This window comes from Sitophilus oryzae, unplaced genomic scaffold (genome assembly GCF_002938485.1).
Source record: "Sitophilus oryzae breed Bouriz unplaced genomic scaffold, Soryzae_2.0 scaffold_562_pilon_pilon, whole genome shotgun sequence".
NCBI lineage: Eukaryota > Metazoa > Arthropoda > Insecta > Coleoptera > Curculionidae > Sitophilus > Sitophilus oryzae.
This window is the reverse complement of record NW_022147154.1, coordinates 3,317,478-3,345,037: the sequence shown is the minus strand read 5'-3', so window position 1 is coordinate 3,345,037 and position 27,560 is coordinate 3,317,478. Positions and strand designations below refer to the sequence as shown.

General features: G+C 29.8%; 2 protein-coding genes across 3 annotated transcripts in view; both read right to left on the bottom strand.

Moving 5' to 3' along the window:
• LOC115887302 (uncharacterized protein PF11_0213-like) overlaps positions 1 to 21,957 on the bottom strand; it is a 37,787-nt gene extending 15,830 nt beyond the window's left edge. Inside the window, exons 1-5 of the mRNA XM_030906695.1 lie at positions 21,856 to 21,957; positions 15,314 to 15,521; positions 11,500 to 13,806; positions 5,804 to 11,328; positions 2,798 to 5,741 (exon numbers count right to left, since the gene is read on the bottom strand). Coding sequence (XP_030762555.1) covers positions 2,798 to 5,741; positions 5,804 to 11,328; positions 11,500 to 13,806; positions 15,314 to 15,509 — 10,972 coding nt within the window. The 5' untranslated portion in view covers positions 15,510 to 15,521; positions 21,856 to 21,957. The remainder of the gene's footprint in view (positions 1 to 2,797; positions 5,742 to 5,803; positions 11,329 to 11,499; positions 13,807 to 15,313; positions 15,522 to 21,855) is intronic.
• A 536-nt stretch (positions 21,958 to 22,493) lies between these two features.
• LOC115887322 (diphthine methyl ester synthase) lies at positions 22,494 to 23,872 on the bottom strand. 2 transcript variants are annotated; one of them, XM_030906723.1, is made up of 4 exons: positions 23,646 to 23,872; positions 23,228 to 23,582; positions 23,032 to 23,175; positions 22,494 to 22,722 (listed from the first exon to the last, which is right to left on the bottom strand). In XM_030906723.1, exons 1-4 carry the CDS (start codon positions 23,778 to 23,780, stop codon positions 22,538 to 22,540), a joined length of 819 nt encoding a protein of 272 aa, XP_030762583.1. In that variant the 5' UTR covers positions 23,781 to 23,872; the 3' UTR covers positions 22,494 to 22,537. The 2 variants fall into 2 exon arrangements, with proteins under 2 accessions (XP_030762583.1, XP_030762584.1); XM_030906724.1 differs by having other exon boundaries at positions 22,635 to 22,722; positions 23,021 to 23,175.
• Between the last annotated feature and the right edge of the window lie 3,688 nt (positions 23,873 to 27,560).

The window sequence follows — 27,560 nt, the reverse complement described above, 5'->3', positions numbered from 1 at the left end:
TTCAGGACTAAAGATAGATCAAGTTAAAAAAAAGTGGAGAAAATGGAGACTAATTGAGACTCAGACTGATAGATCCTCTAGCCTCCAACTCAAGGGTACCTCAGCCGAAGACAAGCTGCTTGACTATGAAAGGCACGGAAGGCTAAATCCCAACCGTAGAAGGGTGTATGCTTGGTGTATGCCCTCCTAGGGATAGATGGCCACTCCTCGGCTGGCAACCACTCATCAAACGTACTTATGTTGGCGCCTTTAGCAGACAATCTCAGCTCTAGGCAGCACCGACTGGCGATCCATCTGATCGAAACGCTCATAAATGTTGAGAATTAAGTACAATATCAATCAGAGAAGATATTTTATTTCATAGTACAGCATTTATTTCGATTTCAGAAATTATTCAATAATTTAAAATGTAGTAGAAAACTTATGAAGCTACGCATAGAAGATATTATTTGGAAATATTGTTCGAAACAATTTAAAGAATTTACTTTGGAAGCTTGAAATAAACTTGTGTAAAATAAAACTTTAAATGAACGTTTTTTCCAAATATTTCAAATTGCCTTCTATTACCTTAAGAAAACAAAACTCCTAAAACTTGCAGTAATCAATACCTACTAGGTCATGAAAACCCATTTTTAAACCATGTATATTTATCTAAAACGGAATCAAAACATCCCGGCCTAATTTATTGCCTTGAAGAATCGCGTTCTGTTTAAGCAAATTAAGTTTCACTCTCTCCTACCTAGGATAAACACCGAGTGTTCCATATAAACGTTAGATAATTAAATAACAAAACTATTTTCGATAGATTCCGATCGATTTCCTTTCATTAGTCTAGCCTTAGAGCGACAAAAAGATACAGAAAGACCATTTAAAAAAAACACTTTCTATCAGGCAGAGATGAGTCACTAATAATAATTAAAGATTGAATGTGCACATCCATTCCTGGCTTTATTACTAACACCAGTTTTATGAACACGTATATTAAAATAAATTATTTTATATTGCAAACATCCGTTTACGTTTTCTGTTATATGTTATTTATATGCATAGTAGTGGATCATAACTAGTCAGTATATAGTTTCAAATGCATCTTAGATCATAATATATTACCTATACGACCCAGACACAATATGCCGACGCTATTGCCCAAAATTCTAACGCGTGAAGAGTTATGTTTTCATTTTTGTTCCACAAAGCATGCCCTATACTTAATATACATGCGTCTCAAAACCTCAGGTTCATAACATAACGACAATCTGACTCGAAATACCAAGTGTGTGGTACCAAATTATTGTTTTATGTTAAATTAATGTTTTTCCAAATATGCTAATGAGCCACCCTCGTTCCATTTGAAAATTTTGAGATATGAATAAAAATACGATTTGGGTATCTTTAAACCGACCATGACAACACGAAAAACATGAGCCGATCAAATCTATTTTTCCAAGACTCCTTGATTAAAAATTAGTGTTTCTAATACAGTCATGGAACTCTAGATTTTTTAGAAATTTAAAATACAATTTTTTTTTAAAGCAAAAATGTCAAAAGTTGATATATGATATGTCATTCTATTCAGAATATCATTTTCTATCAGATAAAGTAAAAAATACGAAGAGTGCTATTTAAAAATCAATCAAAAGCTGTAGTAATTTCCAGTGAAACGGGGGGAGTGACTGAAAACTATTGATAACGTCAATCAATTCTTTTTATGTCATATACTAATTCACCATATCTGGTTTTTTTATGTGAAAAAATAAAAAAGTTATAGGGGTGAGCCACTTTTGAGATGCACCCGGTATGTTGAATGAACTAAGGTTTAACTATTTATATTATTTGTCTGAGTTTATGTATGTATAGAATATTAATCTAAAATGTGCGGCATGTCGAGTTTTTTTATTAATAAAATTGATTGATATCATAGACTAAATCTAATATTAACACCATATTATTTGTATAGGTTTAGTTTTGTATAATAAATAATATCTTTGAAATACAGGAATTAAATACTGTTTCAGTAATATTCTAAGAGAGATTTCAAATTGGGGGGGATAGTTGTGTATTATTTGAAATTTTTAGAAAACTGATTTTTTTAATTTGCTTTTATGTTGACTAGAACTAAAAAAACTGTAGTCCAGACAACTGAGTTCGTTGGCAAAAAATCAGCGATGGCCTATATATCTGTCAATGTCAAATTTAATTTGTTTTAAGATACTAAACGCGGAACTATATATATTTTTTTATTTTAAGATATATTTTCTTCTCATTTAACCCTATTTTACATAGGAAAGCACTGTTTCTATGATGCGTGACGCTCGTACGTCATTGTTGGAAGACTACATACAAAAATTCTAAAATTACACGCCGAATAGACGTAAAACATCCTTTCCTCTTTACTGTAACGTCAACGACAATCTATATTTAAAAAAAAGCTATGTATATACATAAAACCGCAACTGGAGATTAAAAGAACTCACGTTGTGTTAAAAGATGAGCGTATTTTTTAGCTTTTATTAGAATTTAATTATAGTATTTTTATTACATTTTGGCTTTTTATTAAAATAAACAAAGTTAATGTTCTTCTGCTTTTATACACAAATATCTCAGATTAAGAAAACAGAAGTATAGACTGTTGAAAGTGTTGAACTATACATTTAGCATCAACACTAAAAACAACAAACAATAAAAAACAGTAAACAATAAAAATGTGTGAACCCTAAACGCGAAAACCGATGCTTACAACTAACATATGATTCGAATGATCAGTTGATTCAACTTACTATTATAATAAATACTTGACCTGGAGCTTGTTGGATTGCTGTTTGATTACCACGATCTGTCGACTCAGGCCGTTGAGGTTCGGCAGCATCTTGTCCAGAAGTCATACCAGCAACCACATCCAGCCTTTCGTTGTTTAGTGGTAACGGAACCACCACTGTGTCATGGAACTCACTTGAATGCTGCAACATGTGTGTCTCTACATCTTTAGTTGGTGGTTTTTCGTTTAAACTTTTCACTTCAATCGAAGGAGTAGTCTGTTCTGCAACACCTGGAGCTTGTTGGATTGCTGTTTGATTATCACGATCTGTCGACTCAGGCCGTTGAGGTCCGGCAGCATCTTGTCCAGAAGTCATACCGGCAACCACATCCAGCCTTTCGTTGTTTAGAGGTAATGGAACCACCACTGTGTCATGGAACTCACTTGAATGCTGCAACATTTGTGTCTCTACATCTTTAGTTGATGGTTTTTCGTTTAAACTTTTCACTTCAATCGAAGGAGTAGTCTGTTCTGCAACCTTATATGTTGTAGAATGGTTATTATCTTCAAGATTGCTTATTTCATCAGGACTTAATACTTCCACTTCACTTTTTGGTCGCCCAGCTTTCAGATTTTCACTAGAAAGACTGGGATTACCACAAAACTTTACCGCATCTTTATTATCTTCAGAGTCTCTTGATTCAGTCTCACGTTCTTCTGCTATATCTGGTAGTTCCCTATTTGGACTTCTAATCCTTTTTGAATCAAACATATTTTCCTCTGGTTCAAAGTCGCTTAAATAATGCAGCAATTCGTCATTATGTGTTGTCTGTGTACTCTCATTTTCGTGATAGAGTGATGCAGCTTCTTGTAATTCTTGCCTCAACTGTTCTATATCGAATTTTTTCGATGTGTCTACTTGCTTACCACAAATCTGATCTAGTAGTGTATTTTGTACTTGGTCTATTAAATCGACATGACCTTCTAATGCATCTGACATATTTTTATTGGAAATATTTTTATTTGTTTTAGTTTCAACTTGTTCATTTACATCTTTCGATTCGTGATTTGGGTTTTCAATAACTGTAACTACTGAATCAGCCGAATCAACACTGCTTAAATCGTCTGGTCGTTCATCTATTTTTATATCCAGTTTTTTGGAAGTATTTTCCTTACCTTCAAAACGAGTTTCATTTTCATTTAAAATGGTGCTTCCCTTTTTATTTTCATCTTCATTCTCCTTTGTTTCATCGTTTAATAATTGTCTATCATTTTCTTTTGTTATAATTTTATTAGCTTCGGTATCATCTGAAATAGAATCTTTGTTTGATGATATTAACGTTTCTTTATTAGATTCATTTAAATTAACGTTATTTATCTTAGAAATAATATTGGGTTCTTCTCTCTTTTTATCTGTTTCAGTTACAAAATCCTTGTTCGTTCCCTGATCGTTCACTTTCGAATTACATGAAACTGGTTCATTTTGATCTTTATTCTGCATAATATTAGAAATTTTGCTAGTATCTTCTTTAACATCTTTAGATGATTCAGTTTTATCTTTCAAAGTGTTTCTATTATGTTTTGCCCCTACAGCAAGCGTATCAAAATTAAATTCATTGTCTTTCTCTTCTGTAACACCTTTTGTTCTTCTTAGTTCTTCAAAATGCATTTCTGATGGTAGTTTATCTAGTTCAGGTTGATTTTTCAAATCAGTATCATTTTTAGTAATATTGTCTGTTTTACTGGATATATCATCTTCAAGTTTGAGATCTAATATTTTCTCTCCACTATTTGATATTGCAAAGCGAGAAACCTTGTGATCTGCTGTATTTTTTAGTTCTAGTTTAGTTTCTGCTGTAGACTTATTTGTTTCTAATATGTTATCATCTTTGCTCTTTATATCATTAGCCTCAGTGACATAATCATTTTTGAATACATCTTCTTCATCGTTGTCTGGCTTGTTAACAGTTTCTATAATATTATTAGTATCACCATCGTCAGTTTTAGAGCTATCCATACTAGTAGATATATCTTGTAAAGTATCAAATTTATCTGGATATTCGTTTGAAATTGATTTGTTTTCAGAACTATTTTCATCAGATTCGGCTTTAGTAATCTGTGTCAGATGCTTATTAACTTTATCTAGCGATTTTTTATTTAACAGTTCAACATCAATTTTAGGAAACATTTTACTGTTATCAGTATTATCATCAAAACTGGTTTTAATCGATTTTATATCATCGGATTCAGTTAAAGTATCATCGTATGATTTTTCAGGCTCATCGTTCAATATTAGTTGTAGTTTGGCACTACCCTCTGTTAAGGTATGTGTTTCCTCGCTGCTATAATTTTCTGAATCTTTTGACATGTCCTTATCATTTTTCTCAGGTATTTTATCAACTTCTTGTATGCTGTTAGGGATATCATGAGATGGAACTATTGGAAGTTTACTAATAGCTTCTTCAATATTTTTCATACTTTTTCCCGTACAACTTGAACTTAGATTATTACTCTTTTCTTCAGTAGCTTCTTGTTCAATACCTGTGTCCATTATTTTACGTATAGTTTTACTGACTTCCTGTTCCATAGGAGTCATTAAAGCGGTTTCACTATAACCTCGTATAATTTTATGTACAGCTGATTTAGTATCTCTTTCTAAGTCTGTTTCATCTTTGCTTTGATTGTTATTATTATCAACAGTTTCCTCATATATTAACCTTTCGTTACTAGATTCTGATGAAGTATGAAGTTGAGGTATATTCTTTTTAATTATATGTGGTTCTATTACAGTATTTGATCTATAAAAATCAGGTTTTTTCGGTAAAGTATTATCTTTAGAATTTTTACTAGCCGTTGCTTTGATTTCTTTCGGAGGAGTTTGCATAACCTTCTTGTGCTTATTTACCTTTTGTCTATCTATGTAGCCTCTTACAAACGATTGTATTTTTATTATGGCTTGTTCAGTACTAAGGTTTGTAGACTTTCTCTAAAGCAATAAAACAATATTAATATTAGTTTAAAATTTGTTTGAAAACTTTAAAAACTTACCTGTTTTTGAGATTCTTTAAGATTTTTTCGGGTGATAAAGCCTCGCCACATAGATTGTATTTTTACAGCAAACTCTTCCTTTAGCTTTTTTTCTACTTTTCCATTTGCTCTACTTTTTTCTTGGTTTAATAAATCTATTTTATAGTTATGTAAATATTCTGTTTTTACATTATTAGTGTCTTTATAGTTTTTATCGTTTTCTTCAGGCTTTATTTTGTTTTCAGACTCTTTTTTATTTTTTGATGTACGTTCTTCATTATCTTCATTGTGTATTTTTTCCTGATTTTGTTGCATTATTGTATCTTTATCTTTCGGTATATTTATGTCATTATCTATGCCAATAGAACCTAGCATCATATAGTCATTGTTAGCAGATTCTATTACAAATGGCTCGCTCGCCAAATCAACCTTATGGTTCTTATTATTTACTTCAACAATGGTTTTATTTTTGTCTTTATTCTTTAATTTATATAGTCCATTTTGTTCATCATCAACTCCCTTTAACACTTTGTTTTGCTTTTCTTCAAATTCATTAATTATTTGAGTATCAGTTTTACTTTGTTTGGAATCAGTCTTTCCTTGCTTATGATCAAAAGAATCCTGCAAAGGTTCACTTATTTTTGCACCTTCAAGATAAATTTTATTTTTGTTATTTTCCGTTTTTTGTTCTCTTGAATTTTTTTCACGTTTTTCTCTTGATTTTCTTGAGACGTTCTCTTTATCACTTTTTTCACTACTCGATTCTTCAGTTTCTTTTTTCCCCAGTATTTTTTCTTCTAATTCTTTGCTAGTGGTCTCAAGTTGTCTTATCAAAGGTCGTCTACCTGCTGATTTTCTAGTTGTTTTTTCTTTAGACCTTTGTCTAGCGGACATTGGGATGCTAGTTGTTGGTTGACTACGATCTGATTTCAAGACTCCGACTGACTGAGTTCGTTTAATTTTATTTTCTCTAGGTGATATTTTTTCATCTTCACTTGAAGTTGTTTGCGACAAAGATCTTTCAAATCTTTTTTTAAAAGATCGTTCTTTTTTCTCTTTTTTGTCATCCTTAATTTGCTTTTCGTTCTTTGTAGATTTTTCTTCGCTAAATTTATTTTGTCCCTTTTCAATTGTGCCATCATTAATTTCTTTTGGTTTGAGAATGTCATATTTTTCTTGATGAATAAAAGAGTTTAGGTAATTCTTGATAGAGTTATCTATTATTCCGGGTTTTTCAGATGATAATTCAAGATTTGCAATGCTTTTAATTATATCTCCAGATACATTTGTATGTTTTAATTCTTTTTCGTCATCTTGCAATTTGAGGTGAGGTATTTCAATATTATTTGGGATATCTGCAGACAACAGCTTTATTTCTTTTTCATGTAACAGCTGCTTTTCTGATTCAGGTAAAGAAGTCTCCTTTTCATCTTTATTTTTGACTAAAGGTTTTATTTCAACGGAATCAGAATTTTGTAATGAGGACTCTGTTTCTTCAACTTTGACAGAATCTTCCGTATATTTTACTTCTTCTTTATTATCCTTAAGATTCTTATTTACAAATTGAGATACAGTACCATCAGACTCCTTATTATGTTCTGTATATGATGTTTCAGGTTTCATATCAGCTTTTTCTTTTGTGTTTATATTATTTTTTCCCAGTGGATCATCTTTCACTAAATGTTCTTCTTGTGATAAGGAATTATATTCAGTTTTTGTCTTACTGATATTCGTATTATCAATTTTACTAATCTCTGAGTGCTGAGGCTGTGGTTGTACTGTTACAAAGTTTTCATTTCGTACTAATTTATTTTCTTGGCTATGCATTGTTTGAAGTCCTGTAGTTCCTTCTTCTTTCAATCGACTATTTACTTGATCTTTGTTTTTATTTAATTCTTTAAATTCACTGTGAGTGGGTGTAGAGCTCTCTACAGTAGATACATTTTCTTTGAGTTCATTCTTTTTTACATTATTGTGAGTTACATCAATATTTTTTATAGAATCTTCATTTTGAAACGCGGTTTGATTTTCAGGGTTAGAAATACTTATGATATTAGTTTTCTCCTTTCTACTATCTATTTTCCTAACAGAATTTTCTTCTTCCTGTAATAATTCGTTATTTTTACTATCAACTTGTTGCTTTGCAATTGTTTTGCTTTCTTCCAGTAAGTATTTTTTCTGACCTTCGTTTTCATGATTTTCATTAAATTCATTACTACTATGATCAATGTTTTCTACAGTATATAATTTTTGTTTTAATTCGGGCTCATTTTCTTTAATGAGCTCTGTGCCATATTTTATTGGAGATTTAATTTTATGCGATTCTATATTTCTTAATGCAGTGTTATTTTCAGATGTTGTAGGTATATTTGTATGATTGACTGCCTCTTTATCCCCACTATCTGTTTTAATATTTTCTAAATGGCAAAGTTCAGATTGTACTGTGGTAGAATTTTCTATATCTATTATCTTATTGTTTTGATAATGGTTTATCTGTTGATCCAGAGATTCTGTTTTGTCTTTTAACTTGTCAGATTTGGTTACTTTGGTATTATTAATTTCCTGATCGCAGCTCTTAGAATATTCAGTAGATATATCTTGATTTAAAACTTGTTCTTTGCATTCTATATTATCGATTACATGAGCGGTATTTTCAGGTAAATCATTATTCTTTAAAGCAGTATTATTTTCAGATTCAATGGAACTATATATATCAGTATCCTTTTTATTGTCGCTACACTTTTTATCGTGCTGTAAAGGCAGTTGTTCTGTTTTAGATGTTTCATTTTTACTTAATTCAGGTTTTACTTGTTGTTCAGTAGATTCGTTGTATTTCTCTAACTTCTCATCTTTGACTTCCTCTTTTATTGGCTCTTTTTTTAAGACTGCATTTTGTGATAATATATCATTATTATACTTAATAAAATCATTTATATCACTGACGTTTACATTATTAGTATCTCTTTTATTTCTCTCCATAATTTGAGGTTCTGTTTGTTCTATTATAGAATTTGCCTTATTTATTATTTTATAATCTCTGTTATTTTCAACGTTTTGTTCGACTGCTTGTTTTTCTTGTTTCTTTAACTCATCCTTAGCATTACTAATATTTTTAGGTTTAATATTAAGAGATTCTGTATTAGATATTTCGAGATTTCTTTCACCTTCTTCTGGGTATGTTATATTATGGCTTATATTTGTGTTATCTAATTCAGATTCTTGTTTTACTTTTGTCACATTTTCTGGTTTATGGAATGGCGATTCGTAGTCCACACTGTCCATTTGGAAAACATGATCTTGTTCAGTTTTTATAAACCAACTTAGAAACTTTTTAACCTCGCTATCAACTATACCTGGATAGTCTTCAGATAGTTTTGACTCCAAAATCTTCTTAGTTGCGTTACGATAAGGTGAAGTTTTCATAATATCACTACCTGGTTCAGAAGCAACCTGTTCGTCGTCAGATACGTTTGATTTTACTTTATCTTTGTCAGAGAATGAGTCTCTCTTAAGGTTTTCTATGTTATGTTTAGCAATCGTTTGTGCTTGATGCATTTCAACAACAGGTTCTGCAGAAGATGTTGGAAAGCTAACTGTTAAAATATCATCTCCATCTTGATCTTCAACTTTATTTTCAGTTTTTTTATCATCTACTAACTGCTCAGATGTTGAAATGTTTTGAGGTAGCCCAGTTTCTTTATTTTCAACAGAAGGCACCTCTTCGGGTTCAGTCATATTTTTCTGGTCTTCTAATTGATCAGTCTTTTGAAGTATTTCGTAATTATTCGTTGTCTCATCAACATTTTTATTAATATCATTTTGTCCTTCTTCTTCTACAGTTTTGTCTCTTTCAGTATTATTTTCTTTCATTTCATTTTTAACTTTTTTAGATGTTTCTAAATCTTTCAATAACAATTCTTTATCTCCAGTTTTGTTAGATTTAATAGTAACTTGTTTAATATTTTCGGCAATTATATCTTGACTTGTTAATTTTAAATCTCCATTTTTAATATTATCTTTAAGTTCATTGACATTATCTATTTCATTCGTTGAGTTATCATTTTCTATATTTTCTTTTAATCCATCATCAACTTTAGATGATATATCGGAGGGTCTCAGTTTCTTATTCAAATCATGTTTATTCTCTTCTTGTAAGCTTTTTTTAATAATGTTAAGATCGTGTTTCAAATTTTCTTTTAATTCTATTTGACCATTATTATCTACAGCAGTTTTATTATCTTTGATTATATTTTCTATGCCATCTTTCATGATAGTAGATTTTTGTTGTTCATAATCCTTTTTTATATTATCTCCATCTTGCGAATTTTGCATTTCTTTAATACTTCCCTTTATATCTTGAGCTATATTTTCTGTTTTATTGTTTTTATTATTTTCAGAATCCTCAGGATTATCATTGATATTATTTAAATCTTGATCTTTAGATAATTTTTCCATATCACTCGATACAATTATTTGTTTGCTATTTTCAAATTCATTATTTTTATTATCACCCATTTTCTGATCAACGTCATTATTTGACTCATTTAAGTTTGATTGGATATTTTTAGATACTATGTCTAGATTTGATGATTTAGCCCATATTTTAGAATCATCTGCTTTATCATCCTTTAAATTTTCCTCTTTTGCATTGATTAATGTATTTTCTGATTTAAAATCAGTAAGAGGAACTTTCTTGATGCTGTTTTCACTGTCGGTAGAGTCTAACTCATTAACTTTATTTATGTCATCAGATAATATAGCAATATTTGTAGCTTTTGCTAAAATATCAGAATCTGAAATATCGTCTTTGTTATAGTCAGTTTTTAATGCACTTAATTTAGTTGAAACCTCAGGTACTTTTTCAGAGTCTTTATTTTCTTTAGTCGATTCTGATATACTAAAAGTTTCTTTGCCTTTTGTTTTATTTTTAATGTTATCTAAGCTGTTGTCTAGGCTTTCTGTTAAAATAGGAGTTACTGCAGCAACAGCAACCGTAGTAGCTCCAGCTACAGCTAAAGATACGGGACCTAAATTATCTTTACCACTACCTTTTTTACCATCACCTTTTTTAATGCTATCTCTGATATCCGTAAGAAATGTATTAATATCTTTTTTATCTCTACTTTTTAAATCATTGTTAGAACTTTCTATGTTGTCGGAGAATTTTTCTGCATCATCTTTATTAGTTATCATCATTCCATTTTCTTGACTCGTATAAGAATTAATAACATTATCACTAATCTTTTCTTTTTCAAGTTTAGCATCATTTATTTTACTGGATTCTTCTATATTCTTTTTGAGATCTATTGCTGAAGCAATATCGTTATTCACAGAATTGGGTCCTGTTTTCACTGGTAGTTCATTTTCACCTTTTAACTGAACAGATGTTTTACTACTGATACCTTTATTTGTTGTATCAGTAAAAGTCTTTGTGTTAAAAGTATTGTTTACAACCCTTGAATTTTGAAGATCTGGGTTAGAGACTTTGTCTATTTCTGACAGGGTTTTCACTTCATTATTAAAAACGTCTTCAATATTTTGATTATCTTCAACAAGATTTTTTGTGTTTTTTTCTTCAATAGTGTCAACTTTATTTTCTTTCATATTTTTCTTAAGTGTTTCAATATCTTTTTGATTAATTTCTAGCTCTTGAAATTCGTCTTTTTTGTTTTCATTAACATCTACATGATCTGATATATTTTCAAGTTTAGATATACTATTTTCTGTTTCAACTTTAGTAGAATTATTTTGATTGTCATTTTCCTGTATATTGTTTACGTTATTTTCATTTATTTCAACAGTATTAACTATATTAATATCTTTGTTAGAACTTTTGCCTTTTTCAACATCAGAACAACCATTATGAGTCAAATCTTTCTCTCTCTTGTCTTGGATGTTTTCCTTAACAATAATTTTACTTGATTTTGTATCTGCACTAATATCCTCTATGGTACTTTCTTTAATATCATGTGCATATTTATTATCTTTAGGTACCTCAGAAGAAACATGAGCTCTCAATTCTGGTAGATTTGCCTTTGGTTTAATTTCATTATCCTGTTCTACAGTTATAGGATTTTCCAAGTTTATCTCATGTTTAAAAACATCCTTCTTTTCACTGTCAAGGAAAGTAGTTAGTGCGTTGCTATCTATTTTTATATTTTTAATATTTTTTTTGATATCAATATTCCTGTCTTTTAAATTAGAATCTCCAACATTCTCTAAAAATATATCTCTAGAAAGTCCAGAAATATCAGTTTTTTCTCCTTTAGCTGTGCTAGTATCTACAGTATTAATAGTGTTTTCTTTATTGTCTTTTAAATCAACATTATCAGTATCAGTTTTCGTTTCCTCTACAAAATCACTGTTTTCCCTCTTGTAATCGTCAGAAATTTGTATTTTGTCATTCGTTGAAATATTTTCTTGATTTACATTCACAGCAGTTTTAGTCTGATTCTCATTACTTTTAACTATTTCATCTGGTTTAGATTGATGTTTATTGTTTTCTTTCTCTAACTTTGTATATCCTTCTTTAAATTCATTTGTAATATCTTTCTTATCTACAGATTCTTTAAAATCATTGCCATTATTTGTTTCTATATTTTCTTCTAAAATACTTAGTTCTTTATGACTATTGACTTTTTTAATTTTTGGGTCCTCGTTTTTATTAGAAATGTCAACGGCTTCGATAATTTTACTAGTATCCATTTTTGCTGTGTGATCAACTATAGCTTGTTTAGCTAGATCTGCTTCTTCTACAATTAATTTCTTTGGTATAGAGGAATCTTCCTTAATGATATGATCAGAAGATAAACTTTTATTATTATTAATCTCTTTTTTTGTTTCTTTATCTTGCTCTTCCTCAATATTATCTCGCATACTTTCATTTGTTTCCTTATTTTGTACAGTTAGAGGAACTGTTTCATTTTTACTTTTTTCTTTATTGTCTGAGAGAATACCAATTTCTTCTTTTGATCTGTTTTTATCTGGCTCCTCTTCTTTACTGTCTTCTATAGTAGGACTATTATCAGTTAATTTATCTTCAATTCGATTACTCTTATCTTCAGTTGATTTAAATAATCTATCAGAATTCAGTTTTTCTTCTTTTTCTTTCAGTTCAGTTTCAATTGTGATGGACTCTTCAATCGTTTTTTGCTCCTCAGATTGAGACAGATTATTATGAGAAGGTGCAATGTTAGTTTCTTCTACTGACATTAATTTATCTTGTTTGTTATCCTCTATTATAACCTTATATTCATTTGAATTATTATTTTCTTTAGTTGATTTGTTTAAAATATCTGATTCAAGTGTTTCTGTATGATTCATACTATTTTTATTAGTATCTTTAATAGTTTTATCCTTTTCAGTTTTGGAACTATAATTTTGGGAAATTGCGGTAGAAGATACATCCAAAATATCAGTTGTTTTTTTGATTTGATAATTATCTTTAGAACCAGCATTAATATTACTATCTTTTTCCTTATGAATAGATTTAATTTCATCATGATCTTTCTGTTTTTTACTCTCATTTGCAATTATTGTTTTGACAGAAGCACCTGCACTTGAAGCAGCAACAGCTGTACTAGTTATGACCAATCCATCTTTTAACTTATCTTTATAATCCTTTTTCTTGGTCCTTGATAATTTAAAATCTTTATCCTCTTTTTTGTCATCAACAGCTTTGACCTTCTTGGGTACAGAAGTTTGCCGTTTATCTCTAGGTGTACTTTGCACGCTAGAAGGGTTAGTTGAACTCTCACTCTTTCTTTTTGAGCTTATAGAACGATTCCTAGGTGTTTCTTTCTTGGTTTGACTTTCGTTTCTCTCCTTACTGCGGTTTTTCTCTCTGTTTAGTGAAGGTGCTAGTTTCTTTTCTTCTAATTTAGATTTTATTTTTGGTGATCTACTTCTAATGCTTAGCTGGTGTGAGAAATGCTTTATGGGTTTAGGTGGAGAGGAATTCTTTACAGGTAAAACCGTAGGTGCCTTAACCTTCGTTATAGATTGAGCTGATCGAACTGGGTGTACTGAAAGAATGATTAATTGCTCTGTATGGCACAAAAAATATAATCAGCTATTATAATTTATTATACAGGGTATCTCACAAATAAGTGTAAATATTTTAATTGGTAGTATATTTCGACAGCAGAAAGACGCCTGAGTTTTTTTGGCGAAAAAAAATTGTTGAAAATTTAAATTTTTTCTTGACATTTCCCAGGAAATTTTAAAAAACTTTTTAGTCCCACTTGTTTATTCACCTGAAATTTCTTTACGGTGTATCTAAACCTTACGGTGTTGCCACCTACTACGTTATCCACATTCTACATATTTCTATATTTATAAATTAGCAGCAATTTTAAATTTCTACTCAAAAAATTAGGAAAGTTAATTTTAAACTTTTATCTAAATTTGCCAATTAAATTCACTAATTTTAATACAAATTTTGATTGATATTTACTCAATTTAATCTAAAATTTTTAGATGCCATTGATTACAGAGTTTTGTTTGTTTCCTTTCGTTTTTCTCTGTTTTATTTTTAAAATTTAATACGAATTTCATTGCTTTGGATGTCTTGAATTTAAAATTGTTGCTTTTAAAGAACCATTTGGCATGTGGCACTCTTTTCGGACGGATGGGTTGTTGATGGAGCCATTGAATACTTCGCAATACATTGGAAATACATAAAAAATAACAAAAAAACAAAATATATGTATTCAAAATTAAGATTAAAAGTAGTTCGTGAAATGGCGATGAGAGGCAATAATTCCAAACATTCATTCATTCAGAAAGGTATTCACAGTGTAGTGTGCGCTTTTCAAGGTGTTTTGAAAATCATTGGTTCAAATTATGATGAAGCCTGTATGAAAATAATGTGTTAGAACGAGGACTATTATTTTAGTAGTTATTATAATAGCATGTACATGTAAAATAGCACAGTGAAGTGTATTTTAGTTAAGTGTGTATCGAAAAAGAGTACTGTCACATTTGTTATTACTAAATATGTCATAAGTTTAAGTATTTTTTTTACTGTTGTAGGTAAGTTTTTTTCTTTTATAATTTACTTTGTGTTGGCCACCATCTTAAAAATGTCTGGAATCTCTGCTAAACTCTTCAAATGGTGTGATTTTCTGATTGATTTTTAAGTACTACTTTCTTGACTATGCGGCAATACAGGGCGTCGAATTATCGGAGATGCTAGAACCAATCCGGATAATTTTATTAACTTTTTCTTATTTTATTTAATTTATATAGTTGGATGGTGTTGTCGATATCTGCCGGCGGTTCTCAAAATGTTGCCATATTTTTTTTAAATTTTCAAAGTTAAATAACTCGGTTATTTTCAATTTATTTTAAAAATGCTAAAGAGAAAATATGTTTCTTTTGACCAGATCTCCGACCCCTTAAAATATCTGCACTTATTTCTGGGACACCCTGTATATGCTACCATAAATAAATAAGTAGCTATATACTTAGGTAATCTATTTTTTAATCTGTGTGGAGACTATTATTTTTTTGTATCTATTCTATACATACCTTTATATTTGTGACTTTTTTCCCGTAGCAATACCAGTTGTGAAAAATACTCAGAAGCGAACTGGTACAGATCTTTAGGTTTTTTAAGAAGTACCTCTTTAGTTAATCCTTCCATGAGTTCTTCCAGTCCCGTAGGCACGCTTACTCTTTTAACGATCATTCTATCGTCACTGTCCCTTTTTATCAAAGTTTCCATTGTTGAAATAGGCTTAATTAATTAATAATAATTAGGATAAAAAAGACTACTTTAAAATAAAATTAAACAAAAATATACACTTAGATGCAAAAAAATGCAACGGAAAAATTTTTAAAATGTTATATTTTTATATTTTTAGTCCTATTTTCTTGATTATTTTAACAAACTGGTATACAGATGACAATTTCGATGCTCAACATTGGTATCTCAGAGACTACGAGAGATACGAATTCGGTTAAATAGGATAAAAGTTGCGTAATTAGAAGTTTGACAAACACATATGAAGAAAACCCCGGTATCTTGATTAGTTTCGGATTTATGTAAAAAAATTAAAATAATACGTTTATTTTAAATAACAATATCTTCAGAACTATTCTATCTATTGCAACGTAAGTTGGTAGTTTTATATTTTTGACATCGGCCAATTAGATGCCGTTTTCAGAAAATTTCTAAGCCTTCTAGATTTCACACAACAGTCAAGGTTTTGTTTTCTAATGGCCGCCATTTTGAATTTTTATACTGTTAGAGGGAGCGAAAAAAAGTCTATACGATGGTATCTAATTTTTATTCATTATTATGTAAATTCATTAAAAAATAGATTTTTCAAAATTCGCCATAGATCAAGTCTGCCTTGGAAATCCAATTAACACTTTATATATGTCAGCAAGTTATTTTTTGTTTATAATATTAAGTGTCAAATCTGGACGCACAAAAATTGTATAGTAGAGTTCAATACAGATCAATACAGAACCTAAAATTTTATTGTCAAGAATGCCAGCCCATACGTTCAAAGAATATATTACCCTTGATTATAATATATAGACAAGGATATTACTGTGGTCTGGTTTCTCTAATTAAATGAGGATTTTCTTTTGCATAATAATGTGAACTTTTTTTCTGTTAAATGTACCAGAATTTGTAAATAAAGATTCATCCATCCATAATATTTTTCTAGAAAAAAGAGGGCTGTTGAACACTTTCCCGAAACTATTTGCAAAATTGTAAATAGGGAATGCAATCCCGCACCAAAATCTCAATCCCGCAAGCCCGCGGGATTAAAGCAATCAATCCCGCGGATCCGCAAAATTGCGGGACTGTAAACAATAGTCATACATTTGGTTCTAAATGGTACAAAAGGCATTGTACATTTTGCATAGGCCCTCAATATATTGATATAGCGTGTATCTTAAACTAGCTGTACAGAAATTTGGACCGATTTATACAGGGTGTTCAAAAATATATTTAGTATATTAATCTAAATAAAATGAACTTAAATTTTATTATAATTTATCTACTTATTTTATAAATAAAAATATTATTCTGATGTTGAAGTTTTTTTTTAACTTGTGTTAGTTATCTGCTTTTAGATACACTCTATATCAATAATTTTTTGGCATATGCAGAATGTACAAAGCTTTTTGTACTACTTAGGACCATACATATGACTAAAAATGCATATTTTTCAAAAAAAAGTCAATTTTCCTTAAAACAAAAAAAATTAAAAAAACGATTAAATTGTTTTTTCTAATTTCAATACAGATTAGTCGTACTTGGTAAAAATTTCGATTTTTTTAAAACTCGTAAATTTGCGGTCAAAAAGATTCTTGACCAAATTTTCACTCTCTTATAAAACACCCTGTATACGAGAATTCGCTAAATATATTTTCGAAAACCACATAGCATCTTAAATCACAATAGATGCATCTAAAACCTGGTCCAAACCGCATCCCAAAATCTTTTTTAGTTCAAGAGATATTCAACTTTAAATTTACCCTAAAATTTTGCTTGTCCCGATAATTATGTCCGGCAGTTTTTTTGACGAAATTGTCCACAAGTACGGGTCCGGTTAAACAGGTCCCCCGGGTTCCGAGCGTCGACTCATCGGCCCGGAATGAAGGGGTTTGACCTTGGTCGTGATCGATTCGGTTACCCAGTAGTAATAATGTGTCAATCCCGCGGATCCCGCACGATAAATCCCGCAACTTCGATCCCGCGGAATCTCATTGCGGGATCCAGCATTTGCGGGATTGCATTCCCTAATTGTAATCTTCTCTCGTGATCTCCAGCATGTAAAAAAATGTAAATTTGGTATAATTTAAATTTAAAGTTGTGATATTTATGTTTTTTGATAATTTTCCCTTCATAAGAATCATTCATACAACACTCGCGAGTTATTTTACTTTACTACTAGAAGTTTCCGGATTTATTTCAATCTGAGCTGGCACATTAAAATCATTAAGTCTTTTTAAATATTGCCCTCTTGTTTCTTAAAGCTACCAGCAACTGCTAAATTTCTTGAAATCCTTGCGAAAATAGTACGATGAGGCTGCGTCCTTTCAGGACACAATGTTCTATAACTTGCGCATGCATGCCATATCGGAATTTCTATTATTTTTAAGTAAACATCATACATATCTCGTGTTTCTTCACTTGTGAACATATTGTTAAAATATATTTTACACTATTTACTATAAATTTGTGTGTCAAGATTTGACACTTAATAGAGTAAACAAAAATTAACTTGCTATCATTGGATTTCCCAGGCAGACTTGATCTTTTGAGCGAATTTGTAAATATCTAATTTTTTAGTAAATTTACATAATAATGAATAAAAATTAGATACCACTGTATGGGGGGGGGGGGAGCTTCCTGGCTACAACCCCCCGGGGTGCGTCCAACAAGTAATACGATATTATTATTTTCTTTAGTCACAAACGACTCTGGAGAATGTACTTTGAATCTTCTTTGAATAGAATTTTGTGTCTAACCCCCCCCCCCCCCCCATTTCCCGAATCCTCGATCCGCCGCGCCGCTGATCGAAGAGTTGTTTTTTACTCTATTTTTCGAAAGCCAATTTTTCTAAAACATCATTTGTCAGTCAGAACCATGTCATGAATATTTTGTTTTTTGACTTATGTCTTTTTTCAACACATGCCTTGGTTAATTTTTAAGAGCAAAATATGAACAAAATCCCACGAACATTTTCCAGTTCTTTCAATTATCGTTACTTTTTGATGTTATACTTCATAATGACGAGATAACTTTGATGATTATTGTTGTGTACCATTGAATATGGTTCTTAGGGTTGAAGATTGTGCAATTGTCATTGATCTTGTTGAAGATGACCGAAATTATGAAAATTTGCTTGGTCTTTGAAGAAGAATGGAAAGACATAACACAATATATTTGCAGCATCGTTAACAGTATGAACATGAACCGACGTCTACAGTTAGTTAAAGCAGTCGGGAGTGGTAGTAGAAAGTATTTCTTACAAGTTTTTTGTTTGTTTGTACAATTTACAGTTATTTTTTTTAATATTCTTAGTTCTGTTAGTGTTACTAATATTTCTTAAAACCAAGCCTCTGTATCGTTACTTTTTAACATTTTTTAAAATTTTAATATAGAGTTTCAGTGACGATATGACATTATGGCAATAGTCACCAAAGCCACGTCGTGATATTAAAAAAAAATATCCGGGATAAAGTAATGATAGTTGAAAAAATTGCAAATTGTTGGTGGCAAGTTCATTTCGCTCTTAATAATTAACTAAGGCATTTGTTGACATGTGTCAAAAAATAAAATGCTCAGGACTCTCAGGAGACACAGCTCCGATCTTTGTTCCGATCGTAAAATAATATTTTAGGAAAAGTTACATACGAAATTATTACACAGTGTGTTTTAAAGTTAAGATAAAAAACATCTCTTCAATTACCCCTGTATAATAAGCCAAATACTAAAGTTTATAAAAAACTGAGTTTATGAATTAAAGTTGAAAGATGTACACCGGGTGCGTCTCAAAAGTGGTTCATCCCTATATAACTTTTTTATTTCTTCAGATAAAAAAACGAGATTTGGTATGTTAGTATATATGACATACAGTACATCTGCTGGATCTGTGTCTACGAAAGGAATGCGGACAAAAAACATTTAAATAAACAACAATATATTTTATACGTCGACTTGACGAATATGTCACCGCAAATAAAAAAATTATAGGGGTGAGCCACTTTTGAGACGCACCCGGTATATAGTTTGCTAAAAAAATAATGAAAATAGGGCTAAAAGTAAAAAAACTATTAACACTTTTAAAATTGACGAAAAAAAAATTCTGTTGCATTTTTTTGCATCTGAGTGTACTTTAAAAATCATTTGTGAAAAAAACAGCCCTTATAGTTAAGGGTTGTTTTTTCACAAATGTTGTCTATTGACATACGCCTAAATAATACATACCGTATGATCAATAAAAAACGGCGTCCAGTTGATCCAAATTGTCCAAATAACGATCGATGACATTCCCATATAAATTTACATATAAAATGAAAGCGATCTTATTCATTTCATAGCTATCGCTGATGCCTTTTTTTCGATCATACGGTATTTTCAACGTATTATAATTTCTTACAACTTTGAAAAAAATGTTTCTTTCAATACCAGAATTTTAAAACGGGCGTATAAAAAAAATAGATTTTGAATAAATATCTCCTTCTATATATTTACTGAATTTTCATTAATATTGTAATTTATCTAATTTTTTACTGTTACGCAAGGTAGATAATCGAAATTGATCCAGATAAAAATAAACTAATAGAATAGAATAAAACATGAGATTTAAAAGAATACTGAATATTCCTAAAAATCTTGTACACAAAAATATATTTTTTCCTAAATATTTAAAAAAAGTCACTCACCAAAAAGTAGACTAATATTTGATAAAATACTATCAAATTTTGGATATAAACTTGATTCTTAGAGTAAGTTCGATGTTATAATGGTAAATATTCCTTAGTTACCAACTGGTTACCAACCACTCTAATGTTGATACAAACAAACTAAAAATATACATTAAATTTAAAGCGGTAGTTTACCCCGAAATATGATTTAGATATGCAGTAAAAAATACGCCCAAGGCCAACTTTTTACACCACCTTAAAAATTGCATGATGTTTAATATAAATATTTTTTAATTAATTTTGCTAGAAACATTAACGAACATATTTGGACTAAATTTAATTTAAAAATATTTTTTATTAACAAAAAATTAAATCCTTTGTCTTCTTAAAATAACTGAAATAATTGATCAAAATTCCTTTTTTAAATTGGATAAATTAACTATCTATATAACTGGTTGCATAACTACACTGATTATTACGTGTAGATTATTCTATTTCACGGAGTTCAATATGTTGCCAATTTCTATTAATCTTTTCATTTATATAAGAATACATATACAACACAGAAGACTTTAAATTAATATTAAAATTGATCTATAGCTTTATGTAATTATATAATGTATAACAAATAAAAAACACCACACATATCAAATGGTATTTATTTTTTATATAAATTGATCTACATTAATCATCATTGATGAAGTGCACCTAAAGTTGTATTAATTTCCCTATAGTATATACCTAGGTATTATTCCGAGGAAATGAAAAAATCAACTTTACACTTTCTGGAGTACTGAATAAAAAAATCTTATGAGGGTTTCTTTAAAATGGCGAAATCAGGGAACGTTATAAGTAGATCTCTCGGGGGTGGTTCGGCCGTACTATTGGAAAATATTTTAGATATATAATCGAGGGTACAATATTAAATTAAAAGAATATCTAACCTGCAGATATTTGATATTGGGAAATTTTGGAAGCGAAAATGAAAAACGGATAGTAAAAAATCGTCTGCAAAACGTTTTTCTTTAAATTTAGTACTACCTATTATAGTATTCATGGTTTACTAATGTTCGTTAATTTTTTATAAAGTTGCTTGTAATTCCTCTTAATTCCTGTGGAATTCCTCTAAATTTCTAAGGAATTCCTTGGAATTCATTGGAATTCTTACGGAAATAATTGGAATTCCTAGTAATTTCTATGGAATTCCTTGGAATTCCTCGTAATTCCTTGGAATTCCTGTAGAATTCCTTCATAGTGTACACCATAATTCCTCTGCGGTTTACCCCTCGAAATTTACATATAAAATGAAAGCGATCTTATGTATTTCATAGCTATCGCTGATGCCTTTTTTTGGATCATACGGTATTTTCAACGTATTATAATTTCTTACAACTTTGAAAAAAATGTTTCTTTCAATACCAGAATTTTAAAACGGGCGTATAACAAAAATTAGATTTTGAATAAATATCTCCTTCTATATATTTACTAAATTTTCATTAATATTGTAATTTATCTAATTTTTTACTGTTACGCAAGGTAGATAATCGAAATTGATCCAGATAAAAATAAACTAATAGAATAGAATAAAACATGAGATTTAAAAGAATACTGAATATTCCTAAAAATCTTGTACACAAAAATATATTTTATCCTAAATATTTAAAAAAGTCACTCACCAAAAAGTAGACTAATATTTGATAAAATACTATCAAATTTTGGATACCTATAAACTTGATTCTTAGAATAAGTTCGATCTTATAATGGTAAATATTCCTTAGTTACCAACTGGTTACCAACCACTCTAATGTTGATACAAACAAACTAAAAATATACATTAAATTTAAAGCGGTAGTTTACCCCGAAATATGATTTAGATATGCAGTAAAAAATACGCCCAAGGCCAACTTTTTACACCACCTTAAAAATTGCATGATGTTTAATATAAATATTTTTTAATTAATTTTGCTAGAAATACCAACGAACATATTTGGACTAAATTTAATTTAAAAATATTTTTTATTAACAAAAAATTAAATCCTTTGTCTTCTTAAAATAACTGAAATAATTGATCAAAATTCCTTTTTTAAATTGGATAAATTAACTATCTATATAACTGGTTGCATAACTACACTGATTATTACGTGTATTGGTGTAGATTATTCTATTTCACGGAGTTCAATATATTGCCAATTTCTATTAATATTTTTATTTATATAAGAATACATATACAACACAGAAGACTTTAAATTAATATTAAAATTGATCTATAGCTTTATGTAATTATATAATGTATAACAAATAAAAAACACCACACATATCAAATGGTATTTATTTTTTATATAAATTGATCTACATTAATCATATCTTAAATTTTTTTAAGAATTCTTCCTCTAGAGGATGCAGCACTGGAGCAGGAATAATCAAGGAATGTAAAGGACCACCTAAATCAAAATTTGATATATCTTTCAAACTGCAAACTATAATCTTCTGATTTTCTGATCCAATACGAGCCAAACCTACTCCTAAACTGGAATCTGTAATATCTAGAAAAATCCAATGATATATAAAAATATTACTATGGCGTCCAGTTGGCTTGGAAATGACGATCGATGACATTTCCCATATAATTTTACATATAAAATGACAGTGATCTTCATTTCATAGCCATCGCTGACGCCGTTTTTATTCGATCATACGGTATAATAATTGATTAGTTTGATTGAAAACAAAATGGCATCAGCGATGGCTATAAAATGAAGATCGCTGTCATTTTATATGTAAAATTATATGGGAAATGTCATTGAAGTTCAAGCCAACTGAACGCCGTTTTTTTTATCATACAGTATAATTACTCGTATTTTTATGTCCCTCTTGTCTCTTTTTAATAATGTCTAGTAATTGTTGGGAAGCTTCACTAACAGACATAAACCTTGGTTGCATATATTCTTTTTTCTTCTTTGTTAGACTCTCTAATGTAGGCTCTTTAACCTTAATGTCTATGAATAAAATGTTATTTCTCCACTATATAAAATGCATAAAAATAACTACCTAATAGACACAATGTGTGCCAATTATTTAAAAAGTTCTTTTCAATTTTATCATAAAAACTATCTGGTTGCCAGTTTTCAGTCCAATATGGAATTGATACTGTCTCGCCAAAACTATACAGTTGCAAACCACAACATCCAACTGCATTTAAAATTGAAGTATTGTGTATAACTTGAACTGGTATTTCTTTTTCTTCTGCTCTTAGCACTAGATCAGTATGTGTTGTAGCACCAAAAGGGTCTCCTACTACCAATAAAGCAACATCTGTTTTGTTTGCATCTCTTAAAATCTCATCTGCATCTTGTTCAACTAAATCTCTATCAGCTACAATTAATTCTCTTCCATAAAATTTTTCCTATAAAAGAATCTAATTATTCAAGTTGCTTTCATCAATAAGGGCTGTATTTTATTCTCTTACTAGTGCTTCTTTACCACATGTTAATATTGAGGTGTATGCTTCTAAATATACTCGTTCACATTTCTTTACTGCTTCTAAACCTTTTACAGTTATATCTTTACAGTCTCCTAAACCTAAACCCACGATATAAAACATTATTACTAATTTTACAAATTATTTCTAAAGTATTTTAGCGAACCTCTGCTGAAACATTGCAAATTGTAAGGTTTATGACTTACTTTCTTCTTATGTATAATTAATTTAAGGGCCTAAGCTGCTAGGATCGTAAAATAATAAACTAGGCTAGGACTATCCGGCCTAGCAATAAGGTTACTCATCGTCTTATAAATACGGGTCGTTGAATACAGGTTGAATATTAATCTGCTGGTATATAGGCAAGAAAAGCTGGTACTGAGACAGAAAATCTTAAGGTGTTAGGACTATCCAATCTGGATAAATACAAATTTTAAATTATCACGTCTTTTTTGCACCGAATCCGAACTGCAATCCTCAACGAAATCATTGGGCGCGTTGAGGGACGATCAGCGGCTGAGTTGGCTGAGCGGTTCTCTAAACGGTCTATTTTTACTATTTCTCTGATTTTTACACACAAAAATTGTCAGCCGCTTAGCAAAAGTCTCAGCGGTCGGTCAGCCGTTGTGTTCTCTGAACGCGCACATTGTCAATGGCCTACAGACTTGCTCGTTTTAAATTTTTAAGCCCTCCATAGTTTTAAATAATTGCCAAGTCAGTAGGCCATTAACCATGATATGGCCGAGTACCGCCGTTCGGATTCCGCCTAAACCCGGTAGTAGGCCTCGACAAGGAGAAAAAGGAGACGTTAACTCAGAGATATAGAGCTAACTTAAAATTTACCTTTTTTTTAATGTTAAAATTATGAAAAGAAGAATTTTCTTTTACTTTAGCAAACTGTCGCTAGATGACACCAATTTAAAATTTTGCTAAAAAATGTCAAAGTTTGATTTTCCATTAGAAAAACGCTTTTGATTTTTCTTTCTTGAGCCAGATTGAGCTTTTTATGGTTACATTCAATGTAATACTTTTTTGTAACTGGTAAGTACCTATTAAAGTATTACATTACTACAACCCTTGAACTAAGAGGTAAATGAAGGTAAAAAAGTCAAACTATAATAGATATCACTGCTTAATTCATTATATTAAAACATAAAAATATAAAACAATAAATGAGGTAATATGTATAATATACCGATTTAATTTTTAACATCTAACATATTACATGATATCACATGTTTATTTGCACACATCCAAGTGTTGTACGTAAATTTAATTATTGACGATACGTCGATGTGGGACGATAAGTATCTTTTGTTGCCTTAAAACAAGAAACAAACCACACTTTCTGTTGGCCAGTTTCATGTTTTTTTAAAATATTGCTCGTGTTTGAATTTGTGCAAAAAATTAGCCATGACTCAGTTTCCTACAGTCGAGCAGCAATATACAAATTTCAGTAAGTATTAAAATAGTTAAAATTTTGTTCGATTTATATTGAGTATTAAAACTGGGATATAATCACAGAAAACGGAGCGTATATTATGTATTATGGAGGTATATGTATACCTACCTATAATACGTAATTGAAAATTAAGATTTCCTAGAATTGTTTTAATTAGTAACAGGATTATGGCATAATTTTTTGATTTGCAAAAATTCAAAACCGATTACATTATAAGAAAATAATTTTCTTTATTGCAGCCTTATCAAAATATTTATTTAAATTTTTCTGTGCTGTAATATTTTTAAGAATTAAAGACACAGCAATATTTTTTCTTCTTTTAACTGTAAATATTATGTATATGATTGCCATTTATATTTATTCTTTTTATGTTCTACCTTTTAAACAGGCATTTGAAATATTTTTAAGTTAAAACAGCCATTCGGCATTGTGCCCTTGTATTATATTAAGTTCCAGCTAAAGTGTATTTTCTTCTGTTTTTTTTTAATATGAAAATTGACCAGAATATATTTTGTATATTATTATTCTTCAAAATAAATCTTGCTAAAATCGGAATATGCCATCAAAAGGGTTTTAATAAAAATTAAATTAAATTTCTTTATTTCCCCAACTTTAGCAAGATTACCTACAACAGTTGATATTTACACAGTATTTGTTAAAGATGCAACATAAGAAAAAAAAATAAAACTGATTAAAATTTGAACAAATGTCATGGCAAGAAATAGGAATACAAAAATAATAAATTTTCTCAATACAGTAAACTCTCCATTATACGTGCTAATGCTGTGCCCTAGCTCAGATAATTGGCGGCTCGGATATTCCGGATTCTTTAAATTTTGTTTTTTTATATATTTTTAATATGTATTATCTACATATGTATACAGGGTATCTCAGAAATAAGTAGTAAGAGTATTTTAAGGGGTGGTAGATCTCGATAAAAGAAACATATTTTACTTTGTTATTTTACTTTGAAAATTTCCAAAAAAAAATGATTTTTGCTAAAATTTTGAGAACCACTGGATCTTTTCTGGATTTTGTTGTAAATTTAATCTACTACCTATGTTGCCATATTATCAAGAAATTATTTTTTTTAAATAAAAACTAAAAAAAAATCCAAAAAAATTTTCAACTCTACTACCAGTTAAAATACTTGCACTTATTTTTGGGACACCCTGTATAAAATGCTAATGTTTGTCTGTGTCGTCTCTACTGAAGTAACGACTTGCTCTGGAAAGTTGCTTTTTTTACTAAAAGATAGCTAATTGGCTCTTCTAAAAACAGTCGCCGCCGAATTTTTTGTTTTTCGTTTAATTAAAAAAAAAGTATTTTTTTTTCTGTTGTAGTGGCGGATGCGCCAGGCTTCAACTATTTTAATAATAAATGCCAATACCAACGGTAAAATATTTTATTAATAATTTTGACAAACAAAAGAACAACTAAAGTCAGTTTGTGTTGCTTGTGAGAGTCGGATAATCGAGAGTCTACTGTACTTATGTTTTTTTTTCAAATTTGAATTATAAAACAAAATTAAATAAGGAAAATAATATGTTTACTTATAGATGGCGTCTTATACTATATATACCATCGCCTTTGTCGCTTAAAAAGCCCATGGGACGGTTTGCAAGATCGATTATTTTTTTGTATTCAATTTTATATCAAACTTTAATACTGGCTCGTGACTTTTTAATTGATTCAGGCAATGGCAGACTAGAATCATTATTCCCAACGAAGGTTTGTCGGTATTAAAAAATTGGTATTTCAACCGAAAGTGTTGTTTACTTCATCATAACATAAATTAATCAAATTCAGTTCTACTAAATTAATATATTTAAATAAAAGTACTTTATATAGAAAAGTGTTCTCGCTGGGAATGTATATATTTTTAAATATTCTTTTAAATATACTGCCAATTATATAAATTTCACATATATTTTATTTCTTAAAACAAGTAACGTTTGTTTAGTTTTATGTACAAACATATAGTACCTATCATTATATACCTCTTTTGTACACTATATACAAGGGATTTAACTATTTTACATATTTAAAACCCGCCTATTTAGGCTCTTAATTTGTCTACTAATAAACTTTTTGAGCTACGCAGCACAGATACGGCTATGGAACGTAGATTAGAATACATTTTAAAATTAAAAAAAGCACCATTTGTGAATAAGTCTTCGATTGACCTCATCCTCTTCGATATCAGAAATACTAAAATGAACTTTTTCATGGTTTTTAGGAAACAAAAATGAGAGAGAGAGAGAGAGAGAGTGAGCTTTGAAAATCTCTGGCACTGTTAAGCATAAGACAAATATGATGACAAAGAATGATTTTGATATTAGGATGCAATAATGTGAAGAATTGAGGTTTTTATAAAGATTTGTATCTTAAATTATATATAGTGCGTTTATTTTAACTAAAAATGCCCTTTATTGTTGTAT

What these genes read in the sequence shown, in the direction of transcription:
- LOC115887322 (XM_030906723.1), bottom strand. Translation starts at nt 23,780, where the DNA reads ATGTTTTATATCGTGGGTTTAGGTTTAGGAGACTGTAAAGATATAACT. An exon ending in CATGTGGTAAAGAAGCACTA is followed by an intron (nt 23,583 to 23,645) that starts GTAAGAGAATAA and finishes ATTCTTTTATAG; the next exon opens with GAAAAATTTTATGGAAGAGA. An exon ending in AGAGGGACATAAAAATACGA is followed by an intron (nt 22,723 to 23,031) that starts GTAATTATACTG and finishes GGATTTTTCTAG; the next exon opens with ATATTACAGATTCCAGTTTA.